Below are 16,641 nucleotides of genomic sequence, written 5' to 3' on the forward strand. Positions count from 1 at the left end.
GCTGTGATAAATAAATCTGTTGGATCAGCTAGATAAACTGAGGTCCCAGGACGAAACTGAGTTGATATGTAGGGCCTAATTCTGTCTGTGTAATTTCCTTGTAAGGAAATGAGTTGAATGTGAAAGACTTGTGGATTTTAGCCCAAATAAAATACTGATACCATAGATCACTGAAACAGAAATAAGGTATAACCAAATTTAATGTTAGAAGATCTTGTGAAACCTGTGGAACAAACTCTAGCAGAAAAACACATGATAAGGTCTAAATCCTGACCATCCTTTTACTCGTTAAGGTTCAGGTCACTTGACGCATTTACATCCACACATATGGGGGTGAAAAAAGGAAAGTGGTCAATAACAGCTATAGCAGCTATCACCAGAGTTCACACTGGCAAGGTCTTCCTGAATACGAAACCCAGTCCAAATTTCCACACAGACAAACATTTGCATAAAGAACTCTAATACATGCAATGCTTCATTTCAGTAATTGGCTTATTGGTAACTTGCTAGAATGATCTGTTCCTGAGCTTCATTGGCAACAACAACTTTGTACATATGGATAATCCATAAAATGAGGTATATTGTACCTATGAGCCTCTGAAGGACTCTATTATAGCCTAAAACCATTACCCATTAGGCCCAGCAACACAAAAATGTTTTGGCCCTGCAATATGGACTGAAGATCTGCAAGCCAGGAGTATTTTCCTGGTAAATATGGCAAATTTCAGACCTGAGATCTGCTACTGCCTTTAATTTTGCTCATCCCAATCAAAATATAGACTATGTGACTGGGATTTTTTTTTCCCTTCTCTTTTATCAAGACAAATCTCCTATAGCTAAGATTCACCACTTAGCCCATTGAAAGTAAAATGAGGCATCTAATATTTAGACAGGTAGAGCTGGAGAACATTTATCTTTCCCTTGGGTAGAATCCCTGAGGAGTGCCTGAGCATGCAGCTGAAGCAGCGCTATGACACTGATGTCTGTCCACGAAGGATGGGACATGAAATTCTTGGGTGCTCAGCAAGACAAAGATCAAGACGTGGATCTTGTTCCTACCGAAGATGACAATAGCTTTGAAGTATGTTATCTTTACTTATTTCTGCCAATGATATGCTCAGAACTACACTGTCAATGTTAAGCAGAGACAACTCCTGGCCATGGGAGTAACTTGCTACTGGGATAAACAGGAGTAACCATGAAACGTCTCTAGATTATGCCAGTAAAACCTGTTAGGGCTACTCTGTAAACTTGGAGTAGCCTTTTATAAATCTGAGGGCAACAAAACTGCTTCCAGGAACCACTGGTATCAAGGGCGGTCTAAATACACTGTGAGTTGCTAGAGTCGTATTCAGGAGTGCTTGGATTTCACAGCTGGGTACTTCTAGCAAATTGTACTCCTTTCTATGTGTAGTCCCTAAGGATTTCCCCATAAATGCATAGACCCAGTTCTTGCATGTCTGGCAAACTCTTCCTGTATGCTTGCCAAGTTTTAAAGGGCAAAGAATCAACAGCTGATAATTTATGCCAGGAACCAACAATGATCCAAATTCACCCCCTGTGTAATTCTAGAAAAGCCAGTAGAGTTCCAGGGGAGAAATTGTTGGCTTAGCAAAGTAAATTTTCATTGACATTTGAGGAATACACAGTATCAATTAAAGCAGAGCTAATTATTGCTACTATTATTTGCATTGCAGTAGCTCCCGGAGGCCCTTAACAGGATTATAGCCTTCTGGTATGAGTTTTTAGGAACATAAGCTGTGATCTGGAAGTTCACATATTAGAGCTAACATTTGGTACCTGTGCAGAATGTCTCTAAGTTCAAAGGGGCTCCAGACAGCACAGGGCTTTGATCACAGGTATGGGCCACATGATCCTGGGCCACTAACGCTTTTGTGATGCTTTGAGGTTTGCATGGAGTCATCATTTGTCTTTCCACTCCTTACCCAGGAGTGATGCAGGCCAGCCTGTGTCTGGAAAAGGAAAGTCCTTCCCAAAGCTCAGCATTTGGGCAGGGCCAATGACGCCTTACATTGGCACCTTGTCAGGAAACCTCAAGAAACATTTATAACCTTCACATATTCTGATGTCATGGGGTACAGCTCTCTTGCCTAAGAATGGGACATTTTAGACATTTTACACTTTGTTCTGAGTCATTCTTGTGAGGAAGGGCTGCCTTACATGTGTCGGCTACACTCTGATTCACCTGCTGCCCCTGACACCAGATGGCTTCTGATGAAACAAAGCAAAGGCTTAGTCAGTAAGACTTTCAGGGTCCAAACTGAAAAAAAAAATACAAATAACATTCTATAATACATTTCACACCTAGGTTCCTCTGTCGTTTCTTGACTTCTTTTGTCTAGATCACTAAATATTGCAAAAACTGATGTCCAAAGCAATACCCACAACCCAGAGCTACAGCCTAAACCTCCCTGTGGCCGCAGATGTCCTGCTGCACCTTCCCCTTTGGTTCACAGGGAATCAGCCAAGGGATGCATATGACACAAACGTCACGCTGAGTTAAATTTGTGGCTGTGCTTCTTGGATATCTAGAGGCCAGTATTACTTCACTACCCTTTGCCTTGCTCGCTGGCTGCTGCTATCAAGCCCAGACTGTAATTTATGTCCTTCAGCCTGGGTTGGTGCTGGTAATAATTTATATATTTTACAGCCTACTTCAACAGTGCATTCATTCTGTTGAGATTTGGATCTTTGGTGGCTGACCAGCTTTCCAGGGACTCCACACAATACACATTAATAATACACTTGACAGACACATCGCTCGTTTAGACCATTTCTCAGCTCAGAAGGCCTCCTATTCTCCTCCCTAGCAGCTGTTTCAACAGTCCTTGGGTCATGTTGCTCTGAAGAAATCGTAACCAAAATAAGATGCGTCAAGTAGATCGCAGTCAACAAGGTAGATAAGCTGCAACAAGTGGGTAAATAAGTAACAACAAGGGGGAAAGAAAACAGTGAAAATTACAGTGATAACAAAAGCTGATCTACATGACCACCGACTGCGGTTCCAAAACTAGGGTTAGTTTGCAGGATATGATACACTTAAAATGATTTCTGTTCAAAATTTATCACAACAACATTTTTTTCTTATATTTTCATTGTTTTAATCCTCATACTATTCTCCTTCATGAAGACATCTATTTGTTTTCAAAGTCCTTCCTATTTCCATCTCTGCTTTTGCCCTTCTGCGGAATATGTTCAAAGAAAAGACTTATTTCACCTGTGTATACCTTTGACGAGGTACTGCAGGCTGAGGGCTGCTGCCTTTGTCAACAGGTCTTACACGAGGAAGGCTCCTATAAGAGAGCAAATATGCTTTCACATCCCTTGTTTGAAAACTTTAAATGCAGAATTTCCTGTCAGGTGCAACAAAATATTTGCTTCATTCAAGGACATCGCTGAAATAACCAAACATCAGTGTAATGTCTGATTTGGAAGAATGAGCCTGAAGACAGGCTTAACTTCACATAGAGAGAGGTGCCTCAGAGTTAGACACCCCTTTGAGAGGCAGGAGAGGCTCAGCAAAAGAACACTACTACCCAACCCTACAAACCCATCCTGCCACGCTACGGAAATCAAGATGTGCAGCCTGGTTTTGCCAGACTGAGTGGGACTAGAATGACAGCTCATGAAGAGATCACTGTGGCAAAAGATAAGCCAGAAAGATATTTTCTCTAAGGAATTAGGAGCCATTTGCTGCTGATAACATTGTTCTTACTTTCTTTATATTAAGTATTTAATGGAATTAAACTTGGAATTGTGCTTTACTACATTTCTGACTGATGGCTTTTTAACCACAAGTGTGCATGCAAAAAAATAATAATAATTTAAGTGAAAACCAAATAAACAGATCAAAAATAAAGCGTCCATTCCAAAAATAAGTTACTGAGTTTTGGAAAAAAAAATTAAAATCCCTAACTAGCGTAAATAAAACCGATAGCATCTACTGCAGTGGAAACAGCAGCTTAATACAGAGAAGTTAGGACACAAAAAATAATTGGGAAGATCTCAATCAGAAAAAAAATAGTTTGGCATTATTCTCCCCATTTTTCAGAGGGAAATCTCTGATGAGATGCAGCAGATGAAAGGTAACGTGCCCCAGTAATGCAGCATGCCAGTGCAGAGCTGGGGTTACAGGTTTCTTGAGTTCTGGCTCACTTGTTTACTTAATCCTGTTGCAAGACAGTCTGTAGGATTCCCAATCACAGCTGGAACTGCTTTCGAAGACATGCTGACAAACAAAACTTTTATGCAGAACTTTCAGAAATATTTAATGAACTGACGATCAGTTCACATGAAGTCACTTTCGTGGATTTAAAACTTCCAGAAGGTGGCAAGAAAGTCAACCCCCCCATTACAGAAAGGACTCTGGCACACTTGCATTTCATAGCACAGGTTAGATAGTACTGAGTTGGAGTTTTTTAAGCAGAATTCAGAGCAATTATGGCACCTGGAATTTGAAAATTCACAGAGAGGAAAGCCCTGAGTGAAGATGAGTAGAGCCACTATACTTCTTTTTGTCATTGTAGGTTGGGTCCCTGTTCCACATCTGCTGATCAAACATCTGGGAATGGACACTTTTTTTTGGTACCAGAGATGTACAAAATGATTTAAGGACCTACATACTAACAAACTGAGCTATAGTGAACTATCCTGTTATTCCTCTTTAATACTGAATAGCTGTGTTAAGCATATGCAAGGAAATACATGGTAACTTGATTTGCATTTGGATTGATAGTCACAAAAATAAAATCAGCTATTAAAATAAGCATAAATATACAGCACTGAATACCTATCAAATATACTTTTACATACCTGAATGTCACTCAGATGCTCACTGTGCATACTGCTGACATTTAATATTTCATTTCCTATCCTCAGCCAGAAAGAATACAGAGAATTATGACAAGATAGTTGTGAATTGCAACAAATCTACTTCTGAGACTGGCTGATTCTTGCCATGTAGCCTTTAAAGAGATAACAAAACTCCCTCCCATGCCAGGAAATCCTTTTGTTTTGCAAAATAGATACCCAAAAGAAAAATGGATACCAAGATGTGATGGCTGAAATCCCAGTCCCACTGAAATCACCCTAGTTTTTACCACTGATAATAGTGTTCGCATTTCACTTACTACCTCCATGTAAGGCAGTCAGAGCTGGACAGATGGACTACGTATTAAATTACCAGCAACTACTGATGGTCTGTTTCCTAAATTAAAGTCAGAATTTGGCTGTGAGTTTGCAATAATATATGAATAAATCTCTAGCTGTACAGTTGTGAAGCAAAGCTAAAAAATGAGACCAAATGCAATGCAGAGATGAGTCTGCAGGGAGCCTGGAACAAAGTGACATGAGAACTTCTCTATTCTCATAGCGTGGGTTTAATCAGATAATGTCGATAATTTAAATACTAACATTGTTAACTATTTCCATGAGGACTTAGCCACCTGGGAAAGTTTTGCTGGTTACTTGAACTAGGCTTGTTACATGAGGCTCCATTAAATTGCTTTAGTTCAGATTGGGCTTCTTCACAAGTAGTATATACTAAGTTTGTTGTGTACCAAGGCTCATTTTTATACTGTTTAGCGTGGTGCGTGGGTAATGCTGCAAGTTCTGTTCCCCCATTGGAAAGAAAATGAACAGCTCCTTTTGGTGAGTTAGTTTCCTTTGGGATAGGTGAACTGATCTGCCCTGTTAGCACAGGAGCGCTAGGCCTTCAGAAAAGGGGAGCACATGGTTAAGCTAAGAGGAAAACAAGTACTTAATAGAAAGGGTGGTGAAAAAGGCTGTTTAACCTGCAATGAAATTGGATGTATCATGTTACGACATTGAACATGCAAAGTAAAAACATGTACAGAGGTGAGGTGTGAGTGTAGATGCAAGCAGGATCTACACAAATGATCAACTTGTTTAACCAAGTCTAGCTTCCCTATACACTCAAACCCTGGAAGACGAAGGACCACTCATAATGGGAATTATTCCTTTTGGGGTTTATTTTAATCCTGTTGCTAATTATTTTTCTTTCTCGTGAAAGAGGCAGCTGAAGACGGGGTGTCATGAAGAACCTACAGCCTACTGAAGCACTGGTGTAACCTAACACGAACAGGACACTTCAGCAATGCCCCACACATCCTGTACAGGCCCTTGTGCCACAGAGGCGTGTGAGGAGCGAGGTGCAGCACCTCTCCTCCCTGCCCTAACCCCACTGCTTGCCCCCTCAGCTCCAAGCACCGTAGCCAGTAGCAGGCTGAGAAGCCAAGGAGGGGGAGGCCGAGCCCAGGCACCTCGGAGGAGTGGCCACAGGGGCAGCAGGGCGGCCTGCATGGACACCGAGCCGAGCAAGGCAGCGCCCAGCCGCATCCCCTCAGCCCTCCCCAAGCTCCGAGGGCCCTCCGCGCCTCGCGGCCGCCATGACAACCTCCCAGCCCCGCCACCCGCGCTGCGCATGCGCGCCCCCTCCCCTCCCCGATGTGCCTCTCCCCTCCCCATACGCCCCCACCCCTCTGCTCCCCCTTCCCATCTGCACATGCGCACTCCCACCTCCTCCACCCGGCCGGCTGAGCCGAGGGGAGGCAGCGAGGCGCATGCGCACAAGGCCCGGGCTGACCAACCAGCTGCGCCCACTGCCCTCCCCCCTTTCCCCGCGGGGGCAGGGCCGGTCCGCCGCCGTCCCGGCATGCAGCGCGGCGGCGGCGACAGCGGCGGCGGCCGCCATGTTGTGGTAGTTTGTTGTTCTCCTGCGGCCGGGCCGCTCCGAGGGGCGGCCGCCGGGCGCTGAGGCCGGGCCCTTCCCCGTGGCCTTTCCCCGTCCCAGCGCTCCCGGGGGCGGCTCGGAGGAGGTGTCGGGAGCCGCCGGGGTGAGGCGAGGAGCCATGGCTGCCGCCCTGGGAGGAGGCGCAGGTGGGTGGCGGCGAGCCCGGGCCTCGCCTCGCCTCTCGGAGGGGTGAGGGGTGCTGAGAGGTGCGGGGCCCTCGCCTCTTTCCCCCTCATGAACGCTTTTCAGCCGCCTTCTTCGGCTCGGGACCGCCGGGTGGGTGGGTGGGGTGTGTTTTAGGCTCCTGTTTATTTAGAGGCGCGTGGTACCGTGGTTTTACGCTCACCGTGTGGGTGTCCCGATCGAATAATTGATTTCTGACCTAAGGAGTAACTAAAATTTTATTTCGCAGACGATCCTGAAGCAGAGCGTCTCGGTTGGAACGCATAAGGTGAAATCAGTGCGTGGTCTTAGGGTTCTTGGGTGCGCCACTGCTCTTCCGTTTGGCTCCTACTTGCACTATTTGAGTGACAGGCAAAAACCAGGGCTGTTCTGGTTGGTGCAATGGGCAGAGTTTAAAATTAAAACACTTGATTGAGTGATTTTAAAGAAAAGGAGACTTAGATCCCCCATGTGACCCGTCTTCAAGAGAGATGTAGTTCAGAGAACGTATCTATTTCTGGTGCGCTGGGTCCTCCTTTCACAGGACTAACAGGTTAGTTAAACGCTTGTCAGGGTTAACAGTATCTCTCCTTGTCTGTACTAAAGTTTCTAATGATTTTAGTTAGTTTTTCTTGTCAGCAGCTGTTACAGAGAAGAGCGTGGCTGATCCTCAGGATCACTTGCCAGAGTGGTCAATCTGCTACCAGTTAAGCAAACAGTGGTGAACAAAGCATGTAAATACAACTGCTAAAGGTAAATGTTGCAAGGAAATTCCCAAATTTCAAAATCGAAAACTTTGGGAAGAAGGCTAGAAAAGACAGCGCTAATTGGTAATATTCTGAGGATGTTGAGCGTTGGCTTAATGGTGTTAATTACATTGTAGTGTTAAAGTTATTTTACAAAAGTATTTGTGCTGTTAACTGTGGTTCGGTTACTTTTGATGTGGAAGTAAACTTTGCATATATGTGCTATATCTGAAAGTTTTTTGCTAGTACTATGAGGAAAGGGTATTTTAGAGGAAACGTCTTTTTCTAAGCACTTGAATTCTTTTGTTTATAACTGCTGCAAGTTGAGTGAGCATGTTTTCATAGTGAAGGACTTGTGTTAGGTCAGAGGTTGGACTAGGTGATCTCGGAGGTCTCTTCCAACCTAGATGATTCTGTAAATGTGTATGCAGCAGACAGCCTTGAACCAAGGGGTGCGATTGCAGTTCCTAGTTTGTTTTTTTGTGATGGAATACTGCTTATATGTAACTGAATTAGGATCCTTTTGCACTAAATGGGTGCAAGCAGTTGTTTGTTCAGAGTTAATGCTGAGCTCATCAATAAAATAACAGTCAATTAAATATGATCCTTGCCCCATATAAATAGTGGTGGTTTTAATCTGGGTGATCACTGTGCAACACTTTTCTAAATGAAGAAAACAGAGGTGTCACTTTATGTTAATCTGACTAGTCAAGTAAAATTCCTGGTGGAAGTTGCTAAATACACTTCAAAAACCCACTAAAAAAAGTGGCAGTTACAGTACAACGGTACATACGGCTCTACTTGGAAAGAGGCTGCTATCTAAAGTCAATAGTGGTAATAAATGGGGGAAAAAAGGAATCCAGGAATATGTGATTACTGGGCTTAAATGTTTCTGGTCAGTTGAAGTTCTAGCTTTAGGAGCTAATGTTTTCAATTTAGTTCTCAGGGTTTCTTGTTTCTGTTTTTTATTTTTTTTTTTGGTTTGGAATGGGTGAAGACTTTAAATTATCGACATAATAGCAATACAGAGCTTTCTTTTAAAAAATGGGCTTACAAACAATTGGTAAAGAAGTGCAGAATAAATGGAATGTTAATTTGACATAATTTCAAGGTAATAGTTGGCAAAGTAAGAGAGTTTTATTGTTGAAGATACAGATTAAATTTTAAGTCTTCTGTAAAGAGATGGTGCAGGGCTGAAAAATGAAATGGCTTTGTTTGCTGAATACTTTAAGTACATTTGATGGGGTGGAAGGTGATTTGTCTGTAGGACAGTGTGTAGGCTCACTGGTCATTTATAATTTTTTTTTTTTTAAGTTCTTGGGAAGTACTGTCTTGATTCTTAATAACAGAGTACTCATATGTACCTCTGTATCTGTAACCAGATACTAAGAACGATGATTAAGACTATTGCAGTGATAGATTTCACAAACATAAACTGGAAAGTTTTCACGTGGTGGCCTGTGAGGTCTCTGGGAGTGATTCACAACTTCATATTAACTCGCAAGTTCCTTTGCCATGCGGCCTGATTCAACTTGCTGCTTATTCTGGAGTGTCCGTATCGAAACACGTACGTTCAGGATGCCTCTGCTAGTGATGATGCGGGACTCCGAGGGCTGGTAGTTGCTCATAGTTGCAATCATCAGTTGATACGGTTAAGGCAGTGATTCCCAAGCTTGATGCAAACTTGCGTGTAAAACCAGGACCAGAGCAAACATGTTGAGTGTTGAGTCCAACATCATCTGCTTATAATACACTAGCTGTGTCGTATAGCTGCTGAATTTCTTTCTTGATGTTTGAAATGTAGCTGGAAATTGACGGTAGTAATCTTACTCAGTGAGAGGTGGTTACAGCAGGACTAAACAGCAAACCCTCAAAGCAAGGAACACTTCTTGGTTGTCTGCCATCTGATAGCACTGGAACCCATCCAGCATGAACCAGGGGAAGCATGAACCCTCCCTTACTGAGGTAAGGGAAAGTTATTGTAACTTCTTTTCTGGTTAATTTGCTTCTGATGAACTTTCCTCTAGAAAACTTTGAGTGCAGATATCTTTGGAGTGAATCCTGACGGGCTGGGATAGTGTGGGAGACAGAGAAACAGCTGAAGAGGGTCCCATCCATATGTGACTATCCCATTTTCCTCAGAAGTCCTATACCAAGAGTAGCTGAATAGGTGCTTCTCTACCTCTGGGCCTGTTATTTCTCCAGTTTGAACTCAAGCTGTCATTGTTTTAATTTCATTCAACTAATCTGAGGGCCATTGTATTCTTAGCAAAGTAATGGCGTTAAAAGCCTCTTGTGCTGCTGTTAACAAAAATTGTTAAAAAGCTAATATTGCTAGCATGGCAAGCACCTTCCCCTGCGTCGTGGGGTCACTATCCAATTTAAAGACAGTAAATATTCTGCAGTCTGAATGAAATTGAATTTGTTGTACTTCAGGCTACTTGACAGCAGCACCCAGGGACTGGAAACAAATTCTACATATATGCCTGGATGAAAGTGGGTAGAGCGTTGGCCATGGTTGAGTTTCTGGATATTGCGCTCACTAGGTGGACTGATGCAACTGGCCGGTATAACTTAAATTTGTATTCGAATGTACACAGACTCCAAAGTGACAAAGGCCTACACAGTTCGCAGTTTGTGAGATACAAATACATGGACTTCTGTATCAGCTGAGGGCTAGTGCCAAAAAAAAAAAAAAAAAACTACTTGAGTGAGCTTGTGGCAGGCAGATTTGCTTTTAAACACAGCAATTTAAAACATTTTAGTGCTTCCTTGAAAAGCTTTCACGAAGAGCTACATTTTTTTCTGAATATTATCTCACCAAAGGTCATTTAAATTAAACATAACCATAGCATCGCTTGTTTTTAATGAAAGCCGAAGCTGAACCATGCTTTATTGCATCAAATACTAAACCTCAGATTTTAGGTCTTGTGCAACTTATTGTCTAGAATACTGAAAGTGGTGATTGTCACAGGCTGAACCCCAAAAACCTCCAGATAAGTAGTGGGTTTGGTCCTGTGTTGCATTTATTATGCTCTGCTGTTATGCAGCCTCAGTTCCAACTGTAACATTTGGTGGCTATGAAAGATGCTGGAGAGTAGATGTTTCTCATCAGTGTCCAAAGCCATTTGGGAATCGAGCTCATGTGGATTTCATTTAAACTCTTGGCCTTCATTCGATGTTCAGTGTGCTTGTGAGGCAAGGAACCATAACACTTTTAAAACGTATTTCCAAAGCAAATGTATTTTCAAATCCAAGAGGGCTTTGGAAATGTTTTTTTGTGTTTAGATGAAGTCCTTTTTTATTTCTTACTTTCCCTTTAAGATATTTTTTGCAAGCACTGATGACAAAGAGAACTTCAATTCCTGGTGGCACGTCGTTATTAGTTCTGTTCTTGCTTATAGTTAGTGACTTGTTTTCCATCATTACAAACTCTGAAAAATATTTTTAAGAAGGTAAAAACAACTTGTCTCCTGTAGAAATTCATTTTTCTACTTTATTTCTTTGAGAAACCAAAACACTATTCTATATGAATAATTTGGAAAGAACCCCTGAAATACAGTAGTGGAGGGCCGTGTTGTGCAATTGCTGTATTGTTACAAACACTTAGTCACTGAATACTTAAGGCTTGAATGAGTAATTGTTTACCAATATAAAGACTGCACGATGGCTGTCCCGGAACACACAAACCAAAGTGTTGGTGTTTGTCTGGTGTATTTCTGCACGTGTTTTCTTGTGCACGAGGCGGTCCAAGTGAATATGATTTTTATGATGGGGTAGTGAGCTGGATTCATAGCTTGCTTCAAAACGTTTGGCTTCCATCACAGGCTTCAGTTCAGGAGTTCGTGTTATCTTCAGTTTTTACTGCTAGATGTTGTTGTGATTAGTGACCAGAGTTTTTGTTGTACCGGTGTTAATAGAACAGTTGCATCTCTGTCCCTGGTTGTCGACATTTCTCTGTATGACATGGTGAGATACTGACGTTGGCTGTTAGGCTCTGCATTTGAGTAGTGTACTCGGTTCCTGGAAATCTGGGCTTTACAATACCTCTGTATTGGGTAACATCTTGCAGTGCAATATGAAGAAAAATGCTTCGTACAAAAACTGTTGCATAAAGGAAAGCTGTTCTTAATCTGGGGACTCGTGCTTGTAATGCTGTCGAGTGTTTTAAATAAGATGTTGGGGAATGGGATAGATCAAGATGAAATTACTGCATTCAGTGTTATATCTAGGCATAGAGAAGTGTTTTGCCATGTGGTAAATGACTTTTCCTTTTTTCATTTCTTTTCCCCCCTTTTTTTCAATAGTCCCCTTCTGTTCTTCCCAGAAGCAGTACAGCATAGTTACTCTAAAAGACCTGTTGGGTAAGCAGCGCGTGATGCTTTTTTTTTTCCATTGAACTATTGGATCATCGTTGCAAGAAACAGCTTTTCTCCATCTTGTTTAGGTTAAGGAGACATCTTTGATGCTTTCTCAATGCCTAAAAGTAATGGTAAATTCCATATTCATGGTAGTGAAATACTGAAGTGGACCAAGATACAAAATCTTGAGCTGCTAAGGAGGTTTACGAGGTGTAGTTAGTGTTCCAGAAAGCGTGCAGGTGTATTTGTAGCAAGAGCAGTGCAGTCATCAACTGTTTTTCCTAGTCGAGAAGTTTTGGCAATCTCATTGCAGTAAAATACTCCATCTTAGCAACAGTTGCTATGTGGGACTACCTTTTTAGGCTACGCTGGTACCATTTTAAGATGTGTAAGAGCTCTGCTCTGCAGTGTTCTTGCTGATTCACCTCCTACGCTTGTGAGACTTGACTGTGTAGCTAAGGCTTCCATTTTACATGGAAAATTATTAGCGTAAATTTTATTGAAAGGGAGACCAGAGAGCAGGAAACTGCCATCAGTATAGCCAAAGAAGAAACAATTCTGTGGATTTCTAGTGTGGATGAGCTGTTCTTATTAAGCGGGGGAAAAAAATAAAACAGAACCAACAAAAAGCAGTTCTGGTCATACATCATAAAAGCAGAAAATAAGCTGCAGAACAGCTTACAGCACTGCTGTTGCTGCAGCAGGGTAAGTACAAAGCAAACAGAAACCTTCTTAGTGTGGGGAACCGAGTGTGTTTGGCACTCTTTGTACTTAGGTTTGCAGCTGTCCGGAGCCTGGGGAGTCAGGCGGGTCTAACAAAGCAGGCAGCATTGGTCAGTCTCAGTTCCAACTTTTCTGAAGCTCCTAAACCAGTGTTTTTCTTAGTACTGCAGTGAGGGAGAACCAAGTGTTGGATTATTTCTTTTGTTTTCCTGCATAACTGGTTTTTCCTGCTTCCTCGTTCATCTAGTGCTTTTTTGGTATGTGATAGGCCTTGGTTTTTTCCTTACAATGTTGCCTGGAAGTTGTGTGTGGGGGGGGTGGATCAGTGTATTTAGTGCTCGCCTGTTCGGATCTTCCTGGTGATACTCAGCTAATCCATGCACATCTTGGTGACCATGTTGAATTGAAACAAGGAGCCATAGGCATTGTACTGCAAGTCTCAGCAACAGCTGTGATGTACAACTACCTTCCTTGGCTGCAGTGGTACTACTGGAAGAAGTACAAAACATTTCACATCCAAAGATGGACATTTTCCTGCTTAAAAGGCTTATGTGCATGGATTTCCCCCCTTCCCTTTTCTCACCTCCAACACAGTAGAACTGAGAATTAAAAAAAAAGAAAAGTGTTTGGCTTTTGCTCTCAGTGGTTTTGTGCTCTGACTGATGAGTTTTCTGAGCACAAAACCACAAGTGACACAAACATTGACTCCTTCAAGGAGAAACATCCATACATGTTATGCTGATTGTCGATCGCTGGTATTTTCCAGTGTTATTTCCTACACAGAAGAAAAATGTAGCTTCAGAAATGAAAAAAAAACCCTGTGCCTCCATGAGGTTTTTATAGGTATCACATGGACACCAAGGCCTTACACCTGCGGTGCTGTTTTAGTGCTTGCTATCTCACAAACCACGAAGCTGGAACTGAATGCTCTTTGTAGACGCATGACTATTGTAACCTGCTTTTCTAAAGGACAGGTACGGCCTGCTTTGGGCTCTCTCAGTGCGCAAGGGCTTAATGGCATAATTTGTAATGCTTGTTGTCAGCGTCAGCTGTCACAGAACAAACATATATAAAGCCCCAAAAGAAAAGCTTTCTCCCTTTGACCCAAACATCCTTGTGTTGTAAGTGGGCGATGAGACAGACGGCAGCAAGGAGGTGGGGGGGACGTATGTGAAGTGGTTCTTAAGAGCCCCACTCACTGCACGCAGGCCAGTCAGTCATTTCGGAAGCCTTTGTATGCATCCTGCCTGAGGGGGCTTGTAAGAAAGGCTTCGAGGGGATGTAATGCAGCTTCAGATTTTGTTAGGAGTTGCTCTTAAATAAAGAGCAGAATGGGAGAATTTTGAACAAGTTGGAAGAGATGGAGGGAGGGTGGAGGTGTGTGTTGCTGGCTGAGTAGGAGTCCAGATCTACACCAGGAACTTGGTCCCTCTTTTGGTATTGTTCTTTAACTGGTCGTAATAAGTTGAAGCACTTTTACGGCAGTGAAACTTAACTATTGGGCCTGGAAAAGTTGTGTGAATTGTATTGAAGAGTGTTTCTTTTGCTGTAGAGAAATGTCAACAGAGAATGAGATTTTGGCTTGTAGCTTTGTCTAGATTTAAACCTGGCTGAAGGTCCATCTGTGTAAGAGTTTAGTGCTGAATTGAGTCACGGCAGAGCTAAGATACCATCCTCAAGTTGTACTGATTTATAATACACTGCTCTGCACTCCTAGTAGTGGTACCTGGGATGCAAAATCGCAATTTCTTGCCAAGGAGCAGGCAAAGCTTCAGAAGTTACCGCCTTGCAGGTGGTGATTGTTGTCTTGAGGTGTGTTAGTGTGCAAACACTCCTGCTTTGGGTTGCTGCAAACCCAGTCACGTTACCTTAAACCACCTTTAGAGGTGGTTACATCAAGTCAGTGGTTACTGCAATTCAGCTGTAAGAACAACGACACCGCAGGATATTTGTGCCCTTAAAACAGCAATACACTAATACAATCCCTGCAGCATGTTTTTGAGTGTAAGGAGAGCAATGTGGCATTTTTTACAGACCACAAGACTGGATAATTTGGTGTTCAAGTGAAGATAGTAAGTGCTTGGGTATCTGACTGGCTTCTCCCTATGGTTAGAAAAGGAATAGCAATTGAGGGAGGTTGGGATATGTAGATGTTTGCGCAGAGAAATGTAAGATTACTGTTTGTTTCAGTGGTGTTAGTCCATGTAAATTAGCGAACGTATAGCAGCTTTGTTAAAATACAGAATTATCTACAGGGAGTAAGAGGGGAACCTGATCGAGGGCAATTGTTTTTATCTACTGTTCCAGAAGAAGCGAGTTGCCATACACGACTTGTATGGCATTATAATTCATATTGAGCAGTCTTATTTTCATATCTATGTATGATTAAAAAAAAAAAATCAGCTCTGGTAACATCAGTAAACCAACAGCTTTCAAAACAGAAATTTTAATTTTAATGTCTTTTTCTCCTTTTAATTTTCAGTTGCTCACTAACACCTGTATTTTGCTTATATGAAGTGAATAGGTTTGTCATTGCATGCGAGGAATATTCATTAAAGGATGTTGCAGCTGAGCTTAAAGAACTGAAGGCTTTTTTTTTTTGAAAGCTCTTAAAAACACAAAAAAAGCAGTTTGTCATTGGCATTGTATTTGGTCAAAGATTTAAGTGCATATTGAGCCAGGAGATTGACTGGATATATGGCATCTAAGAGTTCATCAATTCAGACTGGATGGCTGGAAGGGCTGGGTAGTTTGGCTTCCTGTATTTGGAGATCATTAAACTGCAGACAGTTTCCCTTTGTCTTAAGCATAACTTTTATTTGTCCATTTATTTGACTTTAACAAGTCATTAATCGGTGAAAAAACACTATTTCTAGTCTGCTTTCTCGGTTGGGCTGTAGTCAGAGGATGGGGGAGCGAGGGTTGAGGTTCTGAACGTTTTGTTGCCAGCGTGCAGATGATGTGTCATCTGGATGTCTGCACAGAGCAGATGAACTTTGAATTTCTTTTGCAGATAAATGGAAGATTTCATCTTTTTAAATAGCGAAATCGTCATTTAAAAACTAAGCTGCGTAAGAATAATTAGTGACCTGGCAGAGTAATCTGAGGTTACTTGATGAGAGAAATATGTGGAGCAGTAGTCTCGTTTTGGAAGGCACACACAAACTTAGGTATACAGGGTGACCTGCTTCCAGGTTTTTTAAAGCCCCAACTGAGGTATTGGTGGTGTTTTACACCTGACTTCCCTCTTCTTTTGGGGGACGGTTCTGGTACCTCCCTGCCTTGTGCCATTTCCCTGTCTGCTGCCATTTTCAAAGTACTCTTGCAAGAGCTTAGTGTGGACAGATAGGCTTGTTGCACCTAAGGTGAGCAGAGGACTGGCAGACATAATTCCCTCCATCTCCAATATACTTGAGCTTTATGAGCTTTTTTACACCTTTTTTTTTTAAATTATTGAAACAAGTCGGTATTTATCTGGTTCTCTCGTTAAAATAGAAAGTGAAAAAATTATCGTTGCATCGTCTTAAAAATCAAACAAAACCAGACTGAAGTGGTTGCTTCAGAAACCTCCTTGAATTTCAATAAGGATTATTTCATGTAGTTGCCTTTATTTTTTTTTTTTCCCCTACAGATGACGACTTTGATCAATTTGATAAGCCTGGTGCAGAAAGGTCTTGGAGAAGAAGAGCTGGAGATGATGACTGGGACAGGTGGGTAGAATATTTTCATGTTTAGCTTCTGTATGACATTGCTGTGTTTTGCTGTTCTGGCATTTTGTATTCTAATATTTACAGTAGTGCACTTCCAGATACTAATGAAGATGTTGGTTGTTATGCATGTGTCAGCAGCTGCTCGACTGTGCCAAATGTGTGTTTGT

General features: G+C 42.1%; 1 protein-coding gene across 17 annotated transcripts in view; it reads left to right on the forward strand.

Annotated features, from left to right (window-relative positions):
- Nucleotides 1–6,583: 6,583 nt before the first annotated feature.
- RBM33 (RNA binding motif protein 33) overlaps nucleotides 6,584–16,641 on the forward strand; it is a 102,617-nt gene continuing 92,559 nt past the window's right edge. For 13 of the 17 annotated variants that reach the window (XM_035570187.2, XM_035570190.2, XM_035570188.2 and 10 more), the window contains exons 1-2: nucleotides 6,650–6,918; nucleotides 16,396–16,474. In XM_035570187.2, coding sequence (XP_035426080.1) covers nucleotides 6,891–6,918; nucleotides 16,396–16,474 — 107 coding nt within the window. In that variant the 5' untranslated portion in view covers nucleotides 6,650–6,890. Of the gene's footprint in view, nucleotides 6,919–16,395; nucleotides 16,475–16,641 lie in introns of all 17 variants that reach the window. The other 4 variants (XM_035570199.2, XM_050708595.1, XM_035570196.2 and 1 more) reach the window with 2 other exon arrangements.

This window comes from Cygnus atratus, chromosome 2, assembly GCF_013377495.2.
Source record: "Cygnus atratus isolate AKBS03 ecotype Queensland, Australia chromosome 2, CAtr_DNAZoo_HiC_assembly, whole genome shotgun sequence".
NCBI lineage: Eukaryota > Metazoa > Chordata > Aves > Anseriformes > Anatidae > Cygnus > Cygnus atratus.